The sequence below is a fragment of the Eublepharis macularius genome, chromosome 1, assembly GCF_028583425.1.
Source record: "Eublepharis macularius isolate TG4126 chromosome 1, MPM_Emac_v1.0, whole genome shotgun sequence".
Lineage (NCBI taxonomy): Eukaryota > Metazoa > Chordata > Lepidosauria > Squamata > Eublepharidae > Eublepharis > Eublepharis macularius.
The window spans coordinates 199406497-199428740 of NC_072790.1; the positions used below are offsets into that span (position 1 = coordinate 199406497).

At 39.1% G+C, this 22244-nt stretch overlaps 1 protein-coding gene across 1 annotated transcript in view; it reads left to right on the forward strand.

The window, feature by feature from the left end:
• The window catches only part of CAMKMT (calmodulin-lysine N-methyltransferase), a 457417-nt gene that overhangs the window by 28438 nt on the left and 406735 nt on the right, over positions 1-22244 (forward strand). Inside the window, exon 3 of the mRNA XM_054983651.1 lies at positions 11257-11321. Within this exon, the coding sequence (XP_054839626.1) occupies positions 11257-11321 (65 nt within the window). The remainder of the gene's footprint in view (positions 1-11256; positions 11322-22244) is intronic.

Genomic DNA, 22244 nt, shown 5'->3' on the forward strand with positions numbered 1-22244 from the left:
TGAATTTTAATGGCATGCTTTCCCCCTGTATTGTTAATAGTGTTTAGTATTAGTCTGTAACATCCTTTTGACAACTTATTATTGGAGTATTGTGCCTCACTAATTTTTTCAGTATTGAATCTTGGCTCCCCATGGCACTGATGTTCAAAGGCTAAAGTAATCCTTGGATTTTATCCAGAAATTTGATTAAAATAGATTTGAATTTTCCAAAGCCTTTATATTGTTCCTCAGAGAGCCCGCTGAGTATCTTCGTGCTGTCAGGTACTATCTTGACAGGTCTAAATACTGTAGAAAGTTCACAAGGTTGTTTGTAGCTCATGGCAAATAGTCTAAAGGCCAAGCTATATCAGTTCAAAGGCTATCAACAAGGATCAAATTGTATATTCAGACATGCTATGAACCAAGCTGGAGATATTGCACTAGAGGCCTTGAAAACCGTTTTGCCAGCTGAGCGGCATCTCTTATTGTTGTGACCTTCCAAGCTTTCTAACTCTAGGCTTGGATCAGAGAGAATGATGATGGCATGTCTAAACCTAAATCCAAATCAAATGCTTAGTTAGGGATAACACTAATTGTGAAGGGGCATTTGCTTTCCAAATGTCTCACTTACTGAAAAATCAATTACGTTTAAAATAGAAGACTTTTATTAAAGTGGTGTTATATTAAATATAAAATGTTAGAGCATTCCGCAAATGTTAAGTATTCTAAATTATATCCTATAGAGAAAAATTTATTCTTCTTTCAGGCAATTTACCGATTTCACGTTCCCATTTGTTCTAAGGAACACATTTCTTTCACTTGTGCACTGTTTGTTCTGTAGTGGACAAACTGAGCTCAACTTGGTGTTCTTTCTCTTGCTCTATTAATTCCCAGTGTCTTCCTCTAGGGGAATTGGATAAGTATACAAAGCAGAGCTTAACCTGCAAAAGCAGGGGAAAGCAAGAGCATTTTGAAATATGCCTTAAAAAGAAAGAAAGAGAAAAAATTCTGAATGGATGTCTGAATATTCAGAATATTCAGTCCTGTTTGAAAAAAGAAGCTCCACTTTGTTTTATTTTCTATTAAATATTGGCAATGTGATGCATCTATCTAAAAAGCTGGATGCCATTTTTAGGTTGCCTTAGAAACAGTGATACTCACTGTTAGCTTGGGATTCCTATGTGGCTATTTGACATACCAGCAGTGGCTCTTTTGAGCACTGTCCCAAATTAGGCTGCTGTGCCATGTTCTGGAAATGTGGGCAAGGCTGCTGCTGGATAGGATTTTGGTTGGCAGGTGGTTCCCACCTTGAAACAACCACCACTGCATAGACTGGAGGATAGGTAAGCAGTGAGCCTTCCTGAACTGTGGCCCTTCTGCCATAGAGCATCCTCTCCAACCCTTGCTCCCCCCCCCCCCGCCTCCATAATTTTGATTCTTACTCCTGGATAGCTGCCAGAAGGACAATAAGCTGGCTGTATAGAATAGAGGAAAACCACCACCACTATGGTGGCCCCCAGGAAAAGAGGAAGCTGATCACAGTAGGGTGGTGGTTTTTACTTTCCTTCTCCAAGAACAGCTGGTGCTTCTCTGGACGCCTTGGCAGTCTCACTCTCTTCCTGACTCATGCTGCAGACAGAGTGGGAAGGCTGAGTGGAAACCCTTCCCATCATTCCATATAACAAGGGCAGGCTGGGGTGAGACACCACAACATTGGTGGGGTGAGACAGCCTTACATATTCAGAGTTACTCTGGTAATTAAAAAGGTTATAGGTATATATTTTATATAAATAGTTATATCTCATATTGTGTGCATAGGTTTGTGGTGGTGCCCAGGACATACAGTGGCTCTTTCAATGTTAATTGTTGTCACTTTTTGCAAGCTGTGAGGTATCAGTGCCTTAAGAAGTGTTGTACTTATGGTACAGTGAAAGATAGATACATTTTGCCTCTAAAGACTCATTCAATGGGAAACCATGATATCTCTCCCTTGGACTGAATATTTTTTTTATTAGTAAATTTAGTACTATTGGTTTTTCACTTATTTGTTGACTATTGACTTGCTGTAAAATTGCTGGCAGATTTTAGGCAATTAGAGTGGAAATAGGGTTCCATTGATCAGTAAATTTGATGCTAACTTAGAAAAAGCATTGTTGGTTACTTACAGCAAATGTTGACTCTTAGGAAAATGCTTCAAAAGGCAATACTTGTATTCCACTTGTGAATCTTTATAAACATTATGGGGAAAAATTAGCTCAGGCTCAGATTCTTGGGGGAAGAGAGAGGGATAAATAGTTAATGAACTGACGTTTCAAAAGTGATGGACAGTGTTTAAAAACCCTGTCAGAATTTCAGCTTACAAATAAAGCTCAGGAAAATAATATATGGAAAGAAAACCTATGAATATTGGGATATGAATACTTTACATCTAAACTGATAAAAAGAAGGTATATATGAGAGACCCAAGGCTCACTCAGTCATTTGTATTGGCAGATCGGAAGAACTGTGATGCATCAAAGTATTTGTAGAGAGGTTTCTGGACAAACTTTATTTTGAAACTACAATAAGTAATCAGAGATGGGCACGAACTGAGGGAAAAAATGAACCATGTGGTTCATGGTTCATCGTGTTTCACGAACCACGAACTTTCATGAACTTGCCGTGGTTTGCAAACTGGTTCGTTTCATTCATGAAAATGCCAATTCTGGGTCAGCAAATCATCCAGGTCAACAGAAGGTCACTTCCAGGTCAGCAGAAGGTCACTTCTGGGTCAACAGTAGGTCCTCAGAAAGTCCATTCCCTGTTGCCTAGGAAACTGATTGATTGGTACCAGGCTGTCTGCAGTGACGAACCATAAAACGGACCAAACGAACCAGCCTGAAGTTCATGGAGGTTTGTCAGAAATCGGCTCTGACGAACAGCTGGTTCGCAAACCACTAACCGGCCCAGTTCGTGCCGAACTTTGGTTCATATTTCGGTTTGTGCCCATCTCTAGTAATTAAAAATTAAAGAAAATAATTTATATATAATATTGGTTCAGACATATCTGTTTGGTTTGGTTCTTCATCTGTCCTTCTCCCTAAAAGCTGTTCAGCTATGGGTGTTTGTCCAGGGTCTACAGCAGTGATGACTGATGCAAAGTACTTATTTAGCTTTGCTGACACATGAATTAATCTAAGGGATCCTTTGGCTTGCACAGTTCCTCTGACCTTCCTGCTCAGCCAATGAATTAAAAATTTCAAGCCAAGTGTCTCCCATTCTATTCCTTTCTTTCCATTCTTTTTGCCTAATTTCTGAACTTCGTATTTTTCTGTGTTGAGTTTGTTTGGTATTTACCATTATGTTCAAACTAATAATCTACAGTTTGTACTTCTTATGTTAACTAGAATTCCACTCAGTAGTTTGCAGGACAAGCACAAACCACAGTTCATCATCATGTCTTCTGTGCAGCCCCACATGGGAACTATGCATGCACAGTTCCCATGTGTATCTGCACAAAAGAATACTTGATGAACAACAGTTACAGGAAACTGCAATCCTGTTTTTTCTGCTTTGAATAAAATTATAACTTTACTGTGAACTGAGAATTAACAAATTATGTGGCTGTGTAGAAAGCGAAGATAGAGAGAGGAGCAGGGAACTTGAACTCTCCCAGGCTATTTCATACAGCAGCAAATCATGGTTTCTCATTAGATGTGCAAATTCCTGTGAAAGAAAGTAACCTTAATCTAACCTAGATATAGATCACCTGAGATTTTGAAGGTCAATGCCAGCATTTTAAATTGTACCTGGAAACAAACTGGAAACTAATGAAAATATTATCAGAGCTGTTAACTTTATTTAACTTTTTGTTTAGAGTTTAAAGAAGATTGGATCAAGAGGTCCAGTTTTATGGGCTCCTGAACAAGATGCCCCCAGCCACTCTCCATTGTTCCCTATGGGGGGAAAACTTCCAAGGCTTTCCATGGCAAAGAAACCTTAGCTAAACTCTGAATACTCAGGGGCAACCGCTGGCCAACAGCCAGTCCCAATGCAAACTGAACCAACAATGCCCAAGAGAACCAATGTCAAATGCCAGAGAATCCCAGCACACCCAGTGTGAAGCTACGGGCCCTGTTACAAGCCCAACAGAACCAGTGTTACTGATAGAAGCCAGGCAGAACCCAACCACCAACCTAGCACAAGCACAGCCAGACAGACTTGGCAATTGCAAGCAAGCTAGAACATGCACAGTAACTTAGTATAAGATCTCTCTTCCAAGGAAGAAAGCGAGAAGGGGTCATTTTGGATTACCCAAGCTCTCTTCTCTTTGTAGTCTGCAGCCTACCTGTTACTCACTGGCTCTGAGGAGCCTAGAGAGAGAGCTGCAGAAGTTGCCCTTCATAAGTGGCACCCCTGTTCCTTCCCATCTCTGTACATAGAAAGTTAACATAACAACAGCATGCACACTAGCTTCATTTCTGGTGCTTCTGTGGTTTTTACTTCTTGTTTTCTTTCCCTAATTTCTCTCTTTCTGTCCAGTGGCAAGAGAACAACATTTTGGGTGCTGCTTTTCTTAATTTTCAACAGAGTATTGTGCCAAGGTCCAATGACTGTTTTGGCTGGGTTGGTGGGGTTTTTTTTAGTGGTGGTGTCAGGTGCATCACCTGTCACACCCAACAAGAGCCTGTGTAATGTTTGTGCTGTAATAATATGGGTATAACTAAAGGCTGAAGCTATTTCCTAACTGATGTGAAAGTATGCAAGGAGAGGGGCTGTCTCTACTGTTATCCGTATGCCTCCTAGACTCCTCTCTCCTTAGCCTGGGAAGAGATGCTTGCATGGACACTCATGACCTTGGGACTTTGCATACAGTAACTGCTTTTTCTCAGCTAGATGCTTCCTTTTGAACTTAGCTGATCGTTACCTGAGGGGGTGAGGATTTGGGAATTCACCCGTGCTTAGAATCCTATATATATCCTGTGCTTGTAGAGAAATGCCATTCCTGTCAAAAATGGAGTAAGAGCCTGAAACTGATAGCTTATCAATAAAGTTATTTAACTCATGCAGTGAAGTCTTTCTGAGAGTTATCTGGCAGATCCTTACAGGTGGGAAATTCCAAGTTGGAAATGAGGATTTTTATATAGTGTGCCTGCTGGATAAACAGCCTTGCTGGTTTTCTCCCTACGTTTTACGTTCGGGGAAGAGTGCTTTCCCCCACCTCCCCAACACAGACTGAGGGAGGATGCAGGCACAAGAAGGATGTGCTCCATCCATTCACTCTTAAAGTCCAGAACTGGGAAATTGAAGAGTGGCAAGTTGATCTTGACGAAGACCAACTTCTCAACTCTGCAGGGGAGCAGGAGAGTGCGATGAGGGCTGACAATATTGCCTGCATGGGAGATGTGATTGCACACTCATTGGAGGGCATGAGACGAGCCTCTGAGCCTCGAGACAGCGATCTGGCCAGACAGCCTCTTTCTTGGCCCAGTACCTCAGAGGACAGGTGGTATGCAATTCACAGGTCTCTGAGAAGTAGTCCCTGATTATTGTCTCTGCTGAATCCTGGTTCATGTGCCTTGCGTTCCCAGAGGGACTGAGCTGATCCCTGGTGGCCTCCATCTCCAGGGACATTTGGGGACTGGCTGTAGAAGGAGAGGTGTGTCTGCTGTTTTCCCTTACCAGCCTTCTGCTGGCAGGGGCCCCTCTTGGCCTGTGTGTGTTGCACCTACTGAGAGAGCTTGTCTCAGGCTGGTGCACTTTCTGGCCCACTAAGCAATTCTGCCCTTGATGTACAGATCTCATACGGTCACCAACATGTACACCTGATTGGTAAGAGTTTGCAGGTGGGACTTGATGCCCTTTTGCAGCCTTCTCCTGAGTGTGCACTGCTGAAATGTCAGCATGTCCTGTGCCTGGGTTTAAAAATGTGGCCATCTTCCTCTGTAGCATTTGTATTCAAGGAATGACCAGATCCAGGGTTGTTGTCTCAGACAAGACTCTCACAACCCAACACCAGGCCCCTGCCCCCCACCCACCCCCAGTAACCAGGAAAAAACAACAACTGGCAGCAGTTCCCCAAGTGGTCCAGGCAGGCAGCGGAGTAAGCCAAATGCCACAGCATCTAAAACACAGTGGTAATCCGAATGGGAGATTCCATGAGCAGTCGGAGGCTAAGAGTGCCCACAGCCCACTTTCCAGAATCTCACTCTAAAATGGACTCTGCTCTGCCAGCTTTTGTTTTTGCAAGAATTTGAAAAAGGCTCCTTTATCAAAGACTCTCCGTGATTGGCCAGACAACTGGCCCTCTCCCAACTACCAGTAAGATATTATTTGGGTATGTATTTGGCGCAGGAATACTGAATTGTGTAGTCCTAACTAAACCCCCTTAGTTAAAAGTATGGGTTAAAAGTAATGTTTTAACCTGGTGTCTAAAATACAGTAAGGTAAGTGCTAGATGAGCCTCAGTGGTGAAGGCATTACAAAGCCCTGTCTTTGGTTGCCACTTGCTTCACCTCTGCAAGTGGAGCTCAAAGAGGCAGGGCTTGGGAGGTAGACGTGTAGGCTGGGCACTATGGGAAGAAATGGTCATTCAAGCCCTTAATGGCTTGGCACTAGGGTGCACAAAAGGTAAGAACCAGCACTTTAAATTCTGTCTGAAAACAAACAGGCAACCATTGCAAATCTTTCAGTAGACTGATATGATCCAGTTCCTAACAACAGCTGGCTGCTGCTCTTTGGAGCAGTTGAAGTTTGTGGGCAGTTTTCTAAGGTAGCCCCACATAGAACTCATTACAGATTTCTTCCACTTGTGATATAACTATCTGCCTAATTGATTTATCTTCCCAAGCTCTGTATTCCACTTGTCAGCCAGGGCTATAATAGAAACACCAGCCTTGTTGTCAAAAACATCACTAAGAAATGTTCTGGGGTGGACCACCCTAACCACCTGTGATGACTTTGCCCCACCCTCACCACTTGCAGAGCCGAAACTTTCAGAAGGGCAAGGTCTGTTGTTTCAGTTCAAATGCTTGGAACCCAGAGCAATTTTTAAAACTGGCAAAGCTGCCAGAAAACTCTTCCTGGGTCCCAAGGAAGTCTTATTCAGAAATAAAGACAACTGTTTAGAAATAAAGAAATCTTTATTAATTAGCACAACTATTAAAAACCAATACAGCAGATTTTTTGCAGTTAAAACAATAAAGCTAGTTGTCTAGATAACACAGTCAGTACCTGGAGCTCAGTTGATAATTCACTCATACAGCAATACCTTGAGTGGCAGGATCAGCACACAAACCAACAAGATGTATCCCTTGGTAGAGATGCAGGTGGTGCCCCATAGACAATATTGAGGGTGATGGAAAAATACAGATTGACTCCTGTTTAGATATAGGTTTTGGCTTGTTCTACTAGATGACTAAAGTTAACCAGTGAAACACTTTTACTTTAGGGAATCTTCCAGAAATAACATGTCACTGCTCTTTTCTTCCTTCTCCCAACTTTGAAATCGATTAGCACTGTTCTCTTAGTTGAAAATCCTTGAGGAGATAACAAGGAACCAGAGCATATTGGACTGGGTGCATCTCATTAAGAGAACTGAGCACTTAGTTTCAGATTAATCTTTAGATGAAATAGGGCTCTGTTGTATCATACCACACCGCACCACCCTTGCATAGGTTCTGAATCTAAACCTCACAAGATAATTAATCCATAACAAGGGCAAAGTGAAAATTTTCCTCATTACCAAGTCATGCCTTTTGTCCTTGGAGAAATCAAATCAAGCCTATGTTCCCACTGTATGTGTAGGGATCAGAAAGCTCTAGGACAGCCCTGTGGTTGTCGTAAAGTCCTAAGATGTTCCGATCTGGGCATGAATGCTGAAATCTCCAAGAACAACAAACCCTGTGGTCCTCAATGCCAAATTTGAGACCCTCTGTGTTAGCTTACTTTGGGAGACCATTAGGCAGCAGGGTGGGTGATAGACCAACAGAATCTTTCCCCAGTTAATCCCTGAATAGATTGACATGGACTCATGGAAAATAACCTAGGTGAGCTGTGAGAGGGGTCATATATTTCAATAGCTACTTTATCCCACAGAAAATAATTTTTAAAAAACTGTACAACTATAGTATATAACTTTTTACCCAATTGCATGCGCTATTGTCTTAAGGCCTCTTCCATATTGAATAAATCTCTACTACTTTGGGCCAGTCCATTTCATCGATTCATTCCCAGTTTTCTACCTCACTCCCCATCTACTTATCTGCCTCTGGGGAGGAAGAGAAAAGACACTGGGAAGGGAAATACACCAATTCCTTTTTTAAATGAAACAACTGAATTGAAAGATGCTCGACTTCAAAAGGCTGTCTTGCAATGAGAAAAACTGCAATTACACCAAAGGTTTCTGCATTTTGATGCAGTTTTCATGGGGCAGCCTCAGAGGATGCTCTTATAGTTCAAGCCTAAGCTCATTGACTTCAGTGGGCTTAGATTGGAGTAACTCTGCATAGGATTGCACTATTAATGTGCCTGAATAGGCTAATGTAGCATGGAGTACATCAGCTTGCAGTTCTCTCTCAAGTATTGGTTGTATTTGCAATTTTGCGTTGTAGAAAACTAAGGCGTTTATACCCTTTAAATTCCATAAATATGTCAAATATTGCAATTTCATATGTTAAGTAAATTATAAAGGATGCTTTTATGTTGTTACTGCAGTAAAGTTAGTTTGGTTTGATAGAAAATTAAGTATTGCGTATATTTCAATCCCACCCCCCAATCTTTGGGGTTTTGTCCAGAAAAAAACAGGGGAAAAAACTTTTGTCCCCCATGGCTTCAAAATTTCTGGAAGTTTTACATCTCTGATCTCATTGTTAGTTATCCATGGTATGCTAGGATCATGAAAGACAACATGCTGATTTCTGAAACTTTATAATAAGGGCCCCCAATGTGGCTCCTGGTGACACCTTTTCTGGTGCCCACCATGAGTCTTTAGAAAGAAGGTGGGGCCAATGAGGGCTTTGGCTTTGGAGATTTGATTAATTTGTGCTGGTTTTAAAAAATATTGCTTTGGCAGCAGCTGCAACCACAATACAAGTATTTTCACTTTAAAACAATATGTTCATTTTAAAAGCCATGCTGTTAAACAGAGTTTCTGGCTGAAATGTTGAAGATCTGAAGTGGGAAGGAGAGAATCAGTGAAAATCTTTCTTGTGTTTGTGGAAATCCTCCAGTAGATCCAAACCATGGGCTAGAATCCTCTCCATTTTTAATCTTTTAAAATTCCTAATGTAACAGGTCAGCAGTGTTAACTCAGTATGTTTCATGGTATACTTCTTGTCAAGAGATATAGCTGCCTTACATGTGAATAGCCATGGCAGGCTAGAAACATTTCAGATAAATAACACTGTGATTTTAGTTTTAAAGTGGGTTTGAGTAGAACTACAGCTTAAATGTACTGACCATAATTACTGATAGTGAACAAATCCAAATACTCTATTTTACTGATAAAGACTACATCTCAAACAGTGCTTTGGATTGCTCTGAAAATGCATGAGAAACGAGGGATACCATCTCTGTCTCTCAGGTCTAGTTGATCTGTTGTTTTGAGAATTCCCGAATTTAGTTGCTGCCATCTGAAAAAAGATGAAACGTCATACAAAAATTCTACTTCCAGTTCCACCCATGCTCTTTGAAACTTTCCGTTTTATAATCTCTGGGCCTTTTGACATCAATGCATCTTTGTTGCATGTTGTTTTGTTCTAGTCAATAGAAGATAGTGTTGATTGAGTGGAATTACTTGCAGATGGTTTTCTTGGTGGACTTTTGAACTTTGAGGACAATCTTTTTGCTATGATAATTTCTTTTTTTAGACAGTGTCTCTTTACAAAACTTTTGTTTACTGGGATGCCTAGAACCTTTCTTCAGAATCAGTATTAACATAAATAATACAAGGAAAGGTTAGGTTGAAACTAATGATTTTAAGTTGCAATCTGACACATTTGTACGAAGAACACACTGACTAGAAGCAACTGGCCTAGAACTGGCTTTGATGGAAGAAAGAGCCATGAGAACTGCTGTAGCATAGTGGTTAAATGGTTGGGCTACAAATCAGCATTCTGCTGGTTTGACTCCCACTACTGCCATGAGCTCAGTAGGTGGCCTTTGGTAACCCACTCCTCTCAGCCCCAGCTCCCCAGATGTATTATGGTGATAATAATGACAATGACTTTGTTCACTGCTTTGAGTGAACTAATTTGTCCACAAGGGTGATATGTAAGTGCATTTTTGTTGTTGTTGAGCAGTTTGGAAGCAAAATTGAATAACTGGCCATGTGTGTGGCTCTGGATTGCTGCCACAGTAATCTAGAACCATGGTTCCCAACCTTTTGAATACAGTGACCCACAAGTCCAAATTTACTTGGTACAGTGGCTCATCCAGGGTTGGTCCAAGGTTTTCTAGTGCCCTAGGTGAAGTATCACCTTGGCACCCAGCTAGTCCAGTATTCCATTTCTACAGTGGCCCACCATATGTTTTTGAGAAACCAACGAACATCATATCCTACTATGAACCCCAGGCAATTGGCATTCCAAAGCATTTGCATATGATGGCTACACTGCAGCCTTTGACCATCCTCTTCTTCTCCATTACTCCTCTAATCCTCTTTAAGGTTCTAGAAAACTCACTCTAGTAGCCATCAGGACACATTCTCCTTGATTCTTTATCAATCAACATGCATGTGCAGTGAAGAAAAAAAAAATAGCAACTAATGTATGACATTAAAGAAACTGTTTCAAGGGTCAGGTCGTAGTTTCCAAATTACTAGTCAAAGCCTTGCCTCAAACTTCACACATAATGGTTTTCCTACAGAAATATTGTTCTACATTGAAAAATGTGTATAACTGTAAAGTTATTAGTTGCTGGATGGCTCCCCCCTCCTCATTATATTGCAGAGGGTGGGGGAAGTGAGAATGTGAAAAGCTGGCATGGAGAAAGGGGAGGGTTGGTCTATGACCCACTTTCAGAGGAGTTGTAACCCTCTTCTGGGTCTCAACCCACAGATAATTTAAGTCGTAAACACAGAATAGTTTAAGTCGTAAAAATGTTTACAAGTTTTGCATCTTGTATCTTGGCTGTTCATACTTGTTTAATACTGGCGTGATGTTTTCTTCTTTTTCTCCCTCTAGTGGTGGTGAGACTTTTTAAAAAAGATATCAGTGGAGGATACAGTCTGTTCTTTTTCATTTCGTTAAAGGCAAGGTGAAGAATAATTTTGTTTTGTGTGTTGATTTTATTTCTTAGATGCAACAGCGGACTCTTAAACGTTGAAGATGTTCTGACAAGTTTTGACAATACAGGAAACGTTTGTAAGTAATTTATTTTTCTTGAAGTAGAATGATATTGGCAGAAATATAGTTTATGCCATTATGTGCAACATTTGTGCCAATGCTATTAACTTGCAATATCTATATAGATAGTATCATGTTTGCCATGTGCTTAGATAGATGTGGCTTTATTCCATTCAAAGCACTTGACTGCTGGTACACCATTTTGTGCCTTGGGTCAGTTAGTATATAAAAAAAATCTGTGCTCTCAAGCAGTTTCTTGTGGCTGCAAACCAAAACAGCTTTCTGAATCTGTGGCGTTCTCACCACACCCCCACCCCTCCCATCAGTAATTTGTTTCTGAAACTTCCCAGAATAGCTTACCAGATGATACAGAGAGCTGTTGTCAAAAAGAAGGGTCTTGTAATCCCTGTTGTGCCCATGGGATTCAGCAAATGTTTCTTTAAACTGGAGCCTAAGTTATCTATTTATGGAACATGTATAATAGAGAGCCTTGTGTGCACAAGATCAGTTAGTCCAATCTGTCTTTTAAAAAGTTTTTCTACCTTCTCATTTGTATTTTTTACAACAATTGTACACCAATAGGGCTGCAAATGTGTCACTGAGTAAGAATATATTTTTGAATGAGTAGAAAACCACTTACTTACCCCCTGGTTATCAACAGAAGCACTCTCTTATTTTAGATAACTGTCAGTGGCTCATCCTTCCAGGATGCAAAATCATTCATCTCTTTTAGGACACATTTTTTGTAATATTGGCTGTGGCAGAAATCAAATAGATTTTCATGGATTTTATCTTTGCCTGTCCTCCTGACTACAGTGTGATGGCTTTAGTGCTGGTACTGATATATTAAGGGGGAAAAGATGGTTGATCCTGGGTTGCAGTCCACTGTGCGTTGCTGAATACCTTTTTACTCAAGATGGACAAATGGTCTACATAGAATTCTCAATGGAGCAGCAGGATCTTGCTGTGCCTCATCTTGTTTTCATGCATTTGCAGTAAACTATAAATGGTCTGAAGGAGCATGACATAATTTTACTTCTGAAGCTAATCAGCTTTTGCTCTGGCTATATAGGGGAAACAACCTAGGACCCATACACAAGGAACCCTGAGCATATGCATGTAACTTTCAGGGGCAAGTAGCTCTCATTTTCAGCAGTATGCATTGTGCAGTGTACACATGTAGGCACCACTGTAGCCTTTACTACCAATTAACAGGATCTCTAGATCATGATTCTGCTGCCTTACCACATTAAAGGAGCAGAGATTACTGATATATGAACACATCTTAAGTGGAAGATGAAAGTGTAGTATGTAGTAGTGTTTCTTTTTAAAAACAAAGTCTTATTTATGAGTCTCATATGTTACAAATAAAGAATATTTTTAGAATTATTAAATACTATTATTTTTAACATTGTACTTTAACAGTCCTTGACAGCCATCTGGCTTGTCAGGCTTTATTGTTATGAGAGCTGAGATTTTATCTGCTACACCATTTTAATTATGTGGTTACCACTAAAATTAAAGAACCTGTATATGTATTGCATCACTTTAGCAGGGTTATGACATAGTTAGTAAAGCACCCTCAGTACTGGTTATGCTATCTAAATCTATATCTGTCTCTCTATCTATAATAAGACTAGTTTGTTAAATCTTTCAGATCAGGATTAAAAACTGCCCTGTGTACTGATTAAAGCAAATTTCACGGCATGATTTTATGCAGAGTTATGCACAGCTGCCTTCATTGATTTCAACAGACCTAAGTCTATCATAAGACTTCTAACCTTCCTTATTCACTAATTGTGTACGTGCATTTCATTTCACTACTTGTGTGTGCATTGAGTTCCTTGGTGATTCTCTCTCTCCCTCCTCCTTTCCTAGCTGTTAGCATACTCCCTCCCCCCAATCCTTATGTGTGGAGCCTTTCTAGTGGGCTTTAATGGGAATGATATTGCAAGATTGTGAGCATGGTGTCTATGGACAGGGCACATTGTCATCTTTTTGTTCACAAACAGCTCTCCACTGTTTCTGGCAGCAACCCCCCCCCCGCCCCCCTGTCTAACTATAATATAGCATGGATGCCCACTCTGTTTTGTAATGTGGGTGGAGCTCTGATTTGTTTGTGTTGTCTAGGCCTTAGCACTAGCCCTAGATAAAGCAGACATAAAGTGGCTCTGGGAATATGAGTATGAAGAGAGAGAATATATCTAGATTATTTTTACAGTTACATCTTTGTAGATTTAACTATGTAAATTTATTAATGCTTAAAGCGTTATCCTACCTGGGTTCTGGCAGATGTTTAAAACAAAAATCAACAGCCTATCTAAAAATAAAAAAGATATTACTGCAGTTCAATCATAAAGAGGAAAAAAAAGGCTAATATTTTTCTTTCACAGGCACTAACATGAAACTGTTCTTCTTAAATAGGCCTGAATCACCTTGAAACTCATCTTTGTTTCTTATGAACTGAGATTGCATTTCATTGCACACTGACATTTCAGGAGCAGAGAAATGTTAATTTCACAAACTAACTTTTGACCTCCAAACATCATGAACAAAAACAAAATCTAAATGGTAATTAATTTTGTAGGAAAAATGCTCAGTGCGATTCAGCCTCAACTTTGAAGCTTTTGTCCTGTCTGGAGGCCTCAGGCTTTATTACAGTTAGTCCAAAGAGTACTTAGAGAAATGTGTTTCTTGACATAGTGCCAGGTAGAAGTAATTCACAAATTTACAGAAGAATGGAGTTTCATGGGATTTACAAGTTACCAGGAGAATAATACCAACATTTGGGGAGAGAACTTGTCTGTGTGTGCGTGGGTGTGCACGTGGGTATTGGAATTGCTGATGTCAGCAGAATATGAAGCTGAAGAATAAAGCAACAGAGAATGCTGTGGATGGAATGGCAAACTTCCTGATAATACATTTTCCAATAATTCTACTATTCTGAATGTAACTGTTACAACTGTGTCTGAGGGACGTTATTGGAAATGGTATTTTGATATTTCTCCTGGTTATTTAAACCTTTTTTTCTGGTGCTGGACTAATAATCAAATAAATGGTGTTTGCATTGGGAGAGCCACTTCAGGGGTGTTTTGGTGACACTTATGGTTCCTAAAGTTTATATCATAGGACTGAAATAAGATTATTTTACTAACAAACCATTCCCTGAGTTTGCATAGAGGGTTTTTTTTTACAAAGTCCAAGTCATTTATTTACAGATAATGTATTTCCATATTCATTAGCTTTTATTATGTGGCTCCAATTTATTCTTGGTGTAATACATGTATATTTTCCTTTTGGCGTCACATTCTCTAAACAGTCTAACTTCAAAAGTAGAATAGTAGAAGTATCCAGTAAACTAGACATCGATTCAGAATAGGATGTTGCCACTAGCTGGCAGCATTATATTAAATATGAATAAACTGCTTTTAAGCAGTGCATAATAGCATTTGCCATCAGTTGTTGGTACATGTGTGTGTGGTCTTCAGAAAACAAGTTAAATTTAACTAATTCATTCTTGGGTTGCTTGTTAAGGTAGAGCTTGTGAAAAAGCGCCCCTTTGATTTCAGTTATGAACACTGAATGTAGCTATCCTGAACTTTTTCCTTACAGAAGCATGCCTGAAAATCAGAGAATTCTTTCCTTTTAAAAAGAGAGTTTGGGGGTTAATTTATACAGTTTCTTGATCTCTTCTTAGGAAGATATTTGGTATATGTATTTTATTTATGATCAATCTTGATGATCTTCATTTTTGTACAAAGCAGAAAAATAACACCTAGTATATCCATCTCTCGTTCTCTGTGCATACACTATGCTGAAATACAATGTGTGTGTGTGAATTAATAAAGAAGTGTTATTAAGGCTCTGTTCAAACAGTTTAGAGTTAACAGATGATTAACTGCTGCTGTACTAAGTGGTTAATTGCTAGAGTCCAGCATGTTGGCAGATTGTTCATAATTGTTTTTAGTGATAATTGTTTACAATATGTTACTCATTTAAAACCATTTGTAAAAAAATGAGATGCTTATTAAGAGAATTCTTACTGAAACAGTTGTGGCCTGAAGAATAGAGGTCTGGGTGTATGTGCCCTGCAAGACTCTTATGAGAGAGGGTAGAGGGGGCCTGCTGCTGTGTGCAAAATGGGGATGCTCGATAGCACTTTTCTCCTAAATAGTATGTGCAGGTAGTATGGTATCTTCATTCTTCTATGCTATGGGATTATAAAAGGGGGGATGAAGGGGGCTCTTCATATGGGTATGAAGAGAGAGAATACATGCAGTGCAATCCTAAGCAGAATTACACCAGTCTAAGCCCATTGATTTCAATGGGTTTAGACTGGAGTAACTCTGTTTAGGATTGCATTGTTAATGTATGAAGGATTGACAAGCAGAGTGCTTGCAGAAACCTATGTGTGGGTACAGTTGGTTGTGGTGATCTTCATGCTTGACTGGGCCAACTTAGTAGGCTTGTCATTGTATGGCTTTCAACTAGCTTGGCCATTTTGTTGCCCATCTGTGTTTTTCTTTCTAACGCTCAGCTTCAGTGCTAAACAAAGGGCAATTTGTAATGTGCACATGGTTAAATGAATTAATAGATGCAAATCAGCCGTCGCTATCTATCTATAATAAATAAAGTGTCTGTATGTCTTGTTTTCTGGAAGAGGTGGCAACCATTAATGTACTGCTAATTTGCTCAGAGCAGTTCTCTAACTGCTAATGGCTCAGGTGTTCAAGTGGTCCAAGGCTTATAAACTTCTCTTGTTATTCAGGGAAATCCATTCAGTTTTGTATATATGAGTTTATTGTTAATAACATTAGTGCTTTCAAAGGTGCTCATAGTTTTGGAGCAAATAATAACTTTGCTAAATGTACGTCACAGTGTGTGGAAAAGTAAAATTGGTAATATTTGTTATGGTGGCTGACTTTGCAGAAGGATTAGCTGAAAATACTAGCATGTGTGATGGGTGAGGCAGAGAGGCTTCTGCAGCCATGCCATACTTTAGAAGCCATGCTTAGTTTATGTGATGTTAATAAACAATGTATTTGGGAGTGCATTAATTGCGCAAGGACAGTAGCAGCTGTACCTGATATAGAACAGATGTATAACAGAGAGGCTATTCCTATGTTTAAAGAGTTATCTTTTGGAAAAAGTTAGATGGTATATGGACAAAACACACACAAAAGAGAAGGAAAGGAGTTGCTGTAGCAGAGTGAAATATTTAAATAAAATACTTTTTCTGCAGAAAAGGTTCACCAGCCTGTTTACAGTTCTGTTTTGATCCTGAGTACTAGGAGTTAACTGTGCAACCCAATGCAGAGTTTCTCCAGTCTAAGCCCATGGCTTACTGTAGTAATTGCATAGGATTGCACTGTACCAATGTACTACTAAGCGGAGTCACACAGTTTTAAGCCCATTAAAGTCAAGGGTGTAACTGGTTGGAATTGCCCTGCAAACCACATCCTAAGCAACCTGACTAGCAATAAATTAGTAAGACTTCTGAATAAATGTAATTTATTGGTGGATTTTGCTTAGTAAATGTCCTAAGGAGCCTAAGGCTTGTGTACATATTCTGTGCTGAATGGGCAGCATAATTACGTCAATTATGTAGAAAACAGCTTTAAATAGTGAATGTCTGCCTGGAAAAGAACTTATTCTGAAATGAAAGGAGCAGCAGGGGGCGCTGCAGGTACAGAACTGCCAGCGTGTGTGCTCAATAGCAGAAGCAATGAAACAGCCAGGTGCATGCAGATTTAGGATGATCAAAACACTGAAGATTTGTAAATTTCTTGGTGGGGTGGGCATGTTATTAAAGACTTGGATATTAAATACTGTGTGGCATATGGAATTGAGACTATACCTCATATCATCCTAATAGATTAATACTTGATAATGACTGGTTTGCATATGTGGTTCACATGTAAATATTTTTTTAAAAGTTTTGAAACCTTCTGAACAAACATTAGCATGTATCCTATGTCACGAGGAAGATTTGATAAATGGGAAAGACTATGAAAGTTGTATTATCTGTTTCCTCTTCAAACAATGAGCTGTGCTTTTTAAAAGTTACAGAATATTAAAAGCAAGACATTTTAGCATTTCCTGACTTGTAGCATTGGGTGCTATAGCACATTTTAATAATACTGGAATAAATTGTTTAATCAAAGATAAAATCTGTACAAAATTATGTTTCTTTGCAGCGTCTCGGAATCAATGTGTTTTTGCAGATATGTTTCAAGAAAAATCTATTTGTTTTTGTTTGGTGACAGTGAATTAAATTACGCTAGTGCTTTAAGTAGAATCTGTGGCTTGATTAGTTGCATATTGTTAGTATTGAACCTCCACATATTCTGCTGAGTGTATTGAAGAGAGATTCCCTATGATTTAATTCATTTTCGTTTTTCTCTCTCTTGTTTTCCCATCTCTAAAGTGTTCTACCAGTGCTCAGGCCAATTGAAAAGAAAGGAATCTGGATAAGCATGATAATTTATGGAGCAGGTTCTTAGTTTTTACTAGGAGAGAAGAAATATATTGCCCTTTGCTATCATTCCTTAGTTGTTTGTTTGAATTTTTGATGTAGCAATATTTATTTCACCATTCTCTCTCTCTCTCTCTCTGTGTCTACACACACACACGGTCACGCGGACACTCACATATGCTACAATGTACTTATTTTTAAGCTTAGATTTCCCTTTAACATTTAATTGTAAAATAAATTATATTTCAATTCTTTGGCAAGATAGAAATAGACTCCGTTTCCTCCCTCCTGTCTTCCTCCATATCAATCAGCTGAGGAAAGGGTATATTTTCCCCCTCTTCCTCTCACTTTCCTTTCAGTGATTTGCAATGTGAAGTTCTGCTCAGTGGCCTACGTGTGTCTCTGTAGGTCTCACTGAATGGCTCAGAGATACCTGAGCTGCTCTGTGGACTGAGATTGAGGCAGCTCCTGATTCATTACGCCTGGGTGGAGATGCCATCAGGCTACTTAGGGAAAAGGATAGGATGACATTCTTTAACAGCAAGAGAGGCACACGCTGTTCCTGCATTTCATGTAACATGTCATTCAGTTAGGTTCAGTGGCAACAAGGGAGTGATCCACATTCTACTTTTGCTTCTTGATAATCTCCTTCTTTTCCTGATGTCTCCCTTTGTGTGTGTGTCTACATGTGTGCAAGCACACATGCGTGTGCACATGTCTTTCCCTTTTTTTTCCAGGGAAAGTATTACCCATTACTAGATGACATCTTCCTCCTCTTAATGTCTTTTATTGTGGTTGGCCTGTCAGAATTTCTCTATCTTCTCTTCTGGTAGCAATCTAATTAAAAAACTTAAGACTGGATTTTTCATGCACATGGACAAAGAACACAGGATTAAACAGAAAAATCTGGAGTAAGTGACCAAATGTAAGGCATCAATCCATTTTTATCTGTTATGGCACCACAAAATCGTAATATAGCATTTTTATAGCATTTCTGGGGTGTTCAAAGCAATTCATTATCTTAATTATAACACAATTCTGTATAGTGAATCAGAATTATTATTTTCATAGTGTGACTGGGTTGCTGTGAATGAGAAATAGTAGCTTGGCTAATACTACTCGCTGAACTAATGGCAGATATGAGATTTGGACGTAAAACTTCTTGGTCTTTTAGTCTCTGTGCTACAGTAGCTTAGTTCTGAAGAGAGGATGAATATTCATGATGAAATAACTATGCAGTTCTGGGTTGCCTCTTCAAAAGCATGTTCAGTAATGTTATAGATGCCATTCCATTAGGAGTTTCATCCTATTCTTCTGTAGGGGAAGACAGAGAGTACAAAAATGTAGAACGGGAAACCTGTTTGTTCTTTAAGTACAGTGATAATGTACCTTAGAGGATCTAAAAATGAGATTCCAGATAGCAAAGTTCTGCCCTGGCAAATCTTTTTTCCGTCTAAGATGTCTTAATCTTCTAAAAGCAGACATTAATATATATCCTATGTAAACAGTGACAAGAATTATGACTTTCATTTTCAGTGAGTTACACTTTAAGAAATGGTTTGACGTCCTTAATTAGGCTGACCAGAAGAGTAGAAAATGATTATTTTAATTAGCAATGAGTTTCATAATGTTTGGAAATTTCTCTTAATCACTTTTTGATCGAGACTGAAATGGATTAAAATTACAAATGTTAAATGTAGCTTATATAATATTTCCTAAAATTACCATATAATTCAGGTAGGACATAACCTTCACAAAATAAAATTTTGTACAATATATGTCAAGTAGTAATCATGCTGTTATCCTCTAATACTGTTAAAAGTTGAGATTTTTGAGGGAACATACCTGCACGTTTGAGAAGATAAAAAAATTGCTGTAGATTTTTGTTCAGTCATGTTAACGTGTATTTTTGTTAAAAGCAGTTATAAGCAAGTAATTATTCTTGAAAATCTGAAATCGTATTCCAAGTGATGTTGGAAACATTCTAGTTTGAACTGGACAACAGGGTGGTTATTGTGAAGATAAAATGGAAGAGGAGGGAATGATGATGTGCGCAGCTTTGAATCTTCTTTGGGGAGAAAAGCAAGATAAATAAATTGAACAGCAGCAATATTCTAAGAATTGGAAGAAGAGATGACCTGAAGCAGGTCACTCACCAGGGCAACCAAGGCCATTTCAGCCCCAGAACTGTGGATCCAAATAATCCCATTCATTCAGGAATCCCTGAAGTTGCCTAGCCACTACTCATTTAATCACCACGCTCAAAAATTTTACATTTTAGACTGGATAGTCAACTCTCTGGGGTCCAGAGTAGGTTTCTTTAGGAATGGGTGCACTACTGCTCACCTCAAGGCTGGGTAACCACTCCCTCTCTCAGGGAGGCATTGACTGTCTCCTGGACCCAGTTCACCACCTGTCCTCCCAGCAGCTTTAAGCAGCCAGAAGGGACAAGGGTCGTACAACCAGGAGGTAGAGCTCAAACTTCCAAGAATCCTGTCCATGTCTTCAGAGTGGACAAGCTGGGAAATAGAACTAAATTCTAAATAGACCTTCTTAAGATTGCTCCCATGATTGCCGATGTCTTAGGGCAGGTATTGCAAACCATAAGAATATAATTAAAATCACCTCTGTACTGTAGAAAAGTCCATTTTATGGTTAAGAGCATGTCACTAAGACAACTAGGAACATAAATTAAAGGTTATAGAAAGATCAGTCTGGTCAGCTAGTCTGTTAAGGAAATGAAACTTTCATCAACAACTCTGTAAGAGAAAATCAAGTATCTGCACATGTCTATTTTGTGGTTTTTAGCTTTAAAAGCTCTAACAATGTCTTCAAGAGAACTTTTCTTTATTCTCTACACTCACTGTATGTAATCTCTTTTACTTCCTGTGCCTTCATCAGTAAACACTCTGCAGGACTGTCAAGTTTGACATTCATTTTTTGACTTCTACAGTACTTGACTACTTCACATCTTTCTAGATTAAAATTTTCTGCTGTTTTTGCTTCTGGAAGACCAAACTTGGGTTTTGGTAGATCTGAGGAAAAACCACTGAAGCAGGTTTGAGAAACAGTTTCTGAGAACTCTTGTTTTATTTAGTATTGGAACATTTTAATTCTCTTTCCCCCACCCGTGAAGGGACCCAAAGTGGCTTATAAAAATTTCTCATAGGTCAGGTCTCACAGGATAGCTAATTTTCTGAGGCCACTATTGAAAAGGCCCTCACCTGGCTTAACCTAAATTCTAATCATTCTCACTTTCTGATTGTAAAGGATTTTGCATCAAAGATAACAATAAACTTTCTTATTGGTTTGTAACTTCTATCCAGAGGCTGACTGAACAGGATTGGAAAGAGGCTTGGAAAAACTTACAGGGCCACAGTCGATCAGTGTCACATAAAACTTGATACCAGTGTACCAGAAATCAGTATATAATCTCTGTTATTGTGTAATAGTTGGTTGGTACATCTCCAGTATAATGACAGAGACTGTAGACCATATACACTGTTCAGTCTAGGAATGGATGAATTTAGCTATATATGTGACATGTGGTGCCACACAACAATATTACAGTTCACACATTATGATGTTTCTAGATTTCACATGCTTGTAGATTATAATGCATGTCAGTTTTACATATGAATAAATTAGCTAAGAGATTCTTCTTATGGTTTGTCCATATATGATTTTCACATATGTCTAATGTGTAGTCAAATGATGTAGGGACCCCCATAAGGGCCCCATATCCTTTATTCCGACTCTGTATAGTATAATTGTAACACCACTACCCCCAGTTCAGTTTGTACCTTTCATCTAGAATAAGACTTGCTCCTTGTTTTGTTGCTTCGTATTGTGAGAAATAAATAAAAGAACACAGGTGCTAAAAATCTGCAAGGGCAGGGAAAACAGGCATTGTCTTAATTTGTGAATGTTCCCAATTAGCTTACAGAAGAGCAGATGAATTATGAAGCTATAAAAATGTCCTATATTTATCAAATCAAACAGCAGTAACTGTTGTACTTCCCTGTCTTCAAGTAAAATCTACACAACTGTGATGACTCCATCTGAAGTATGTACAGGAGGCAGAAGGAATCCTTGAAATCATGAGCCCAACAGCATCCTGGGGGACTCCTTGATGGACTGATGGTAATCGGATTCATGTGAAGCATACATTGCAAAATGTTTCCAATTTCTCAAACAAACTGAACACCAGGCAAATACTCTACAGGAACCAAGATCTTACCAGACTCTCCAATCAGTGTAAAAAGGACTCCTGGTTCAATGTTGCTTGATAATACTACTTACTATAGCTAGTAGTAGCCTCCTGCAGGAGAAAAGTATTGACAGTCATTGCAGTACTTCAGCCATGTCAGATTCAAGTTTGATTTCTATTTAATTAGATCCCCCTACTCAATCCCAAAATCATACAGTTTGTTATCTATATATATTTTAGCAGTATACTCTGAGCA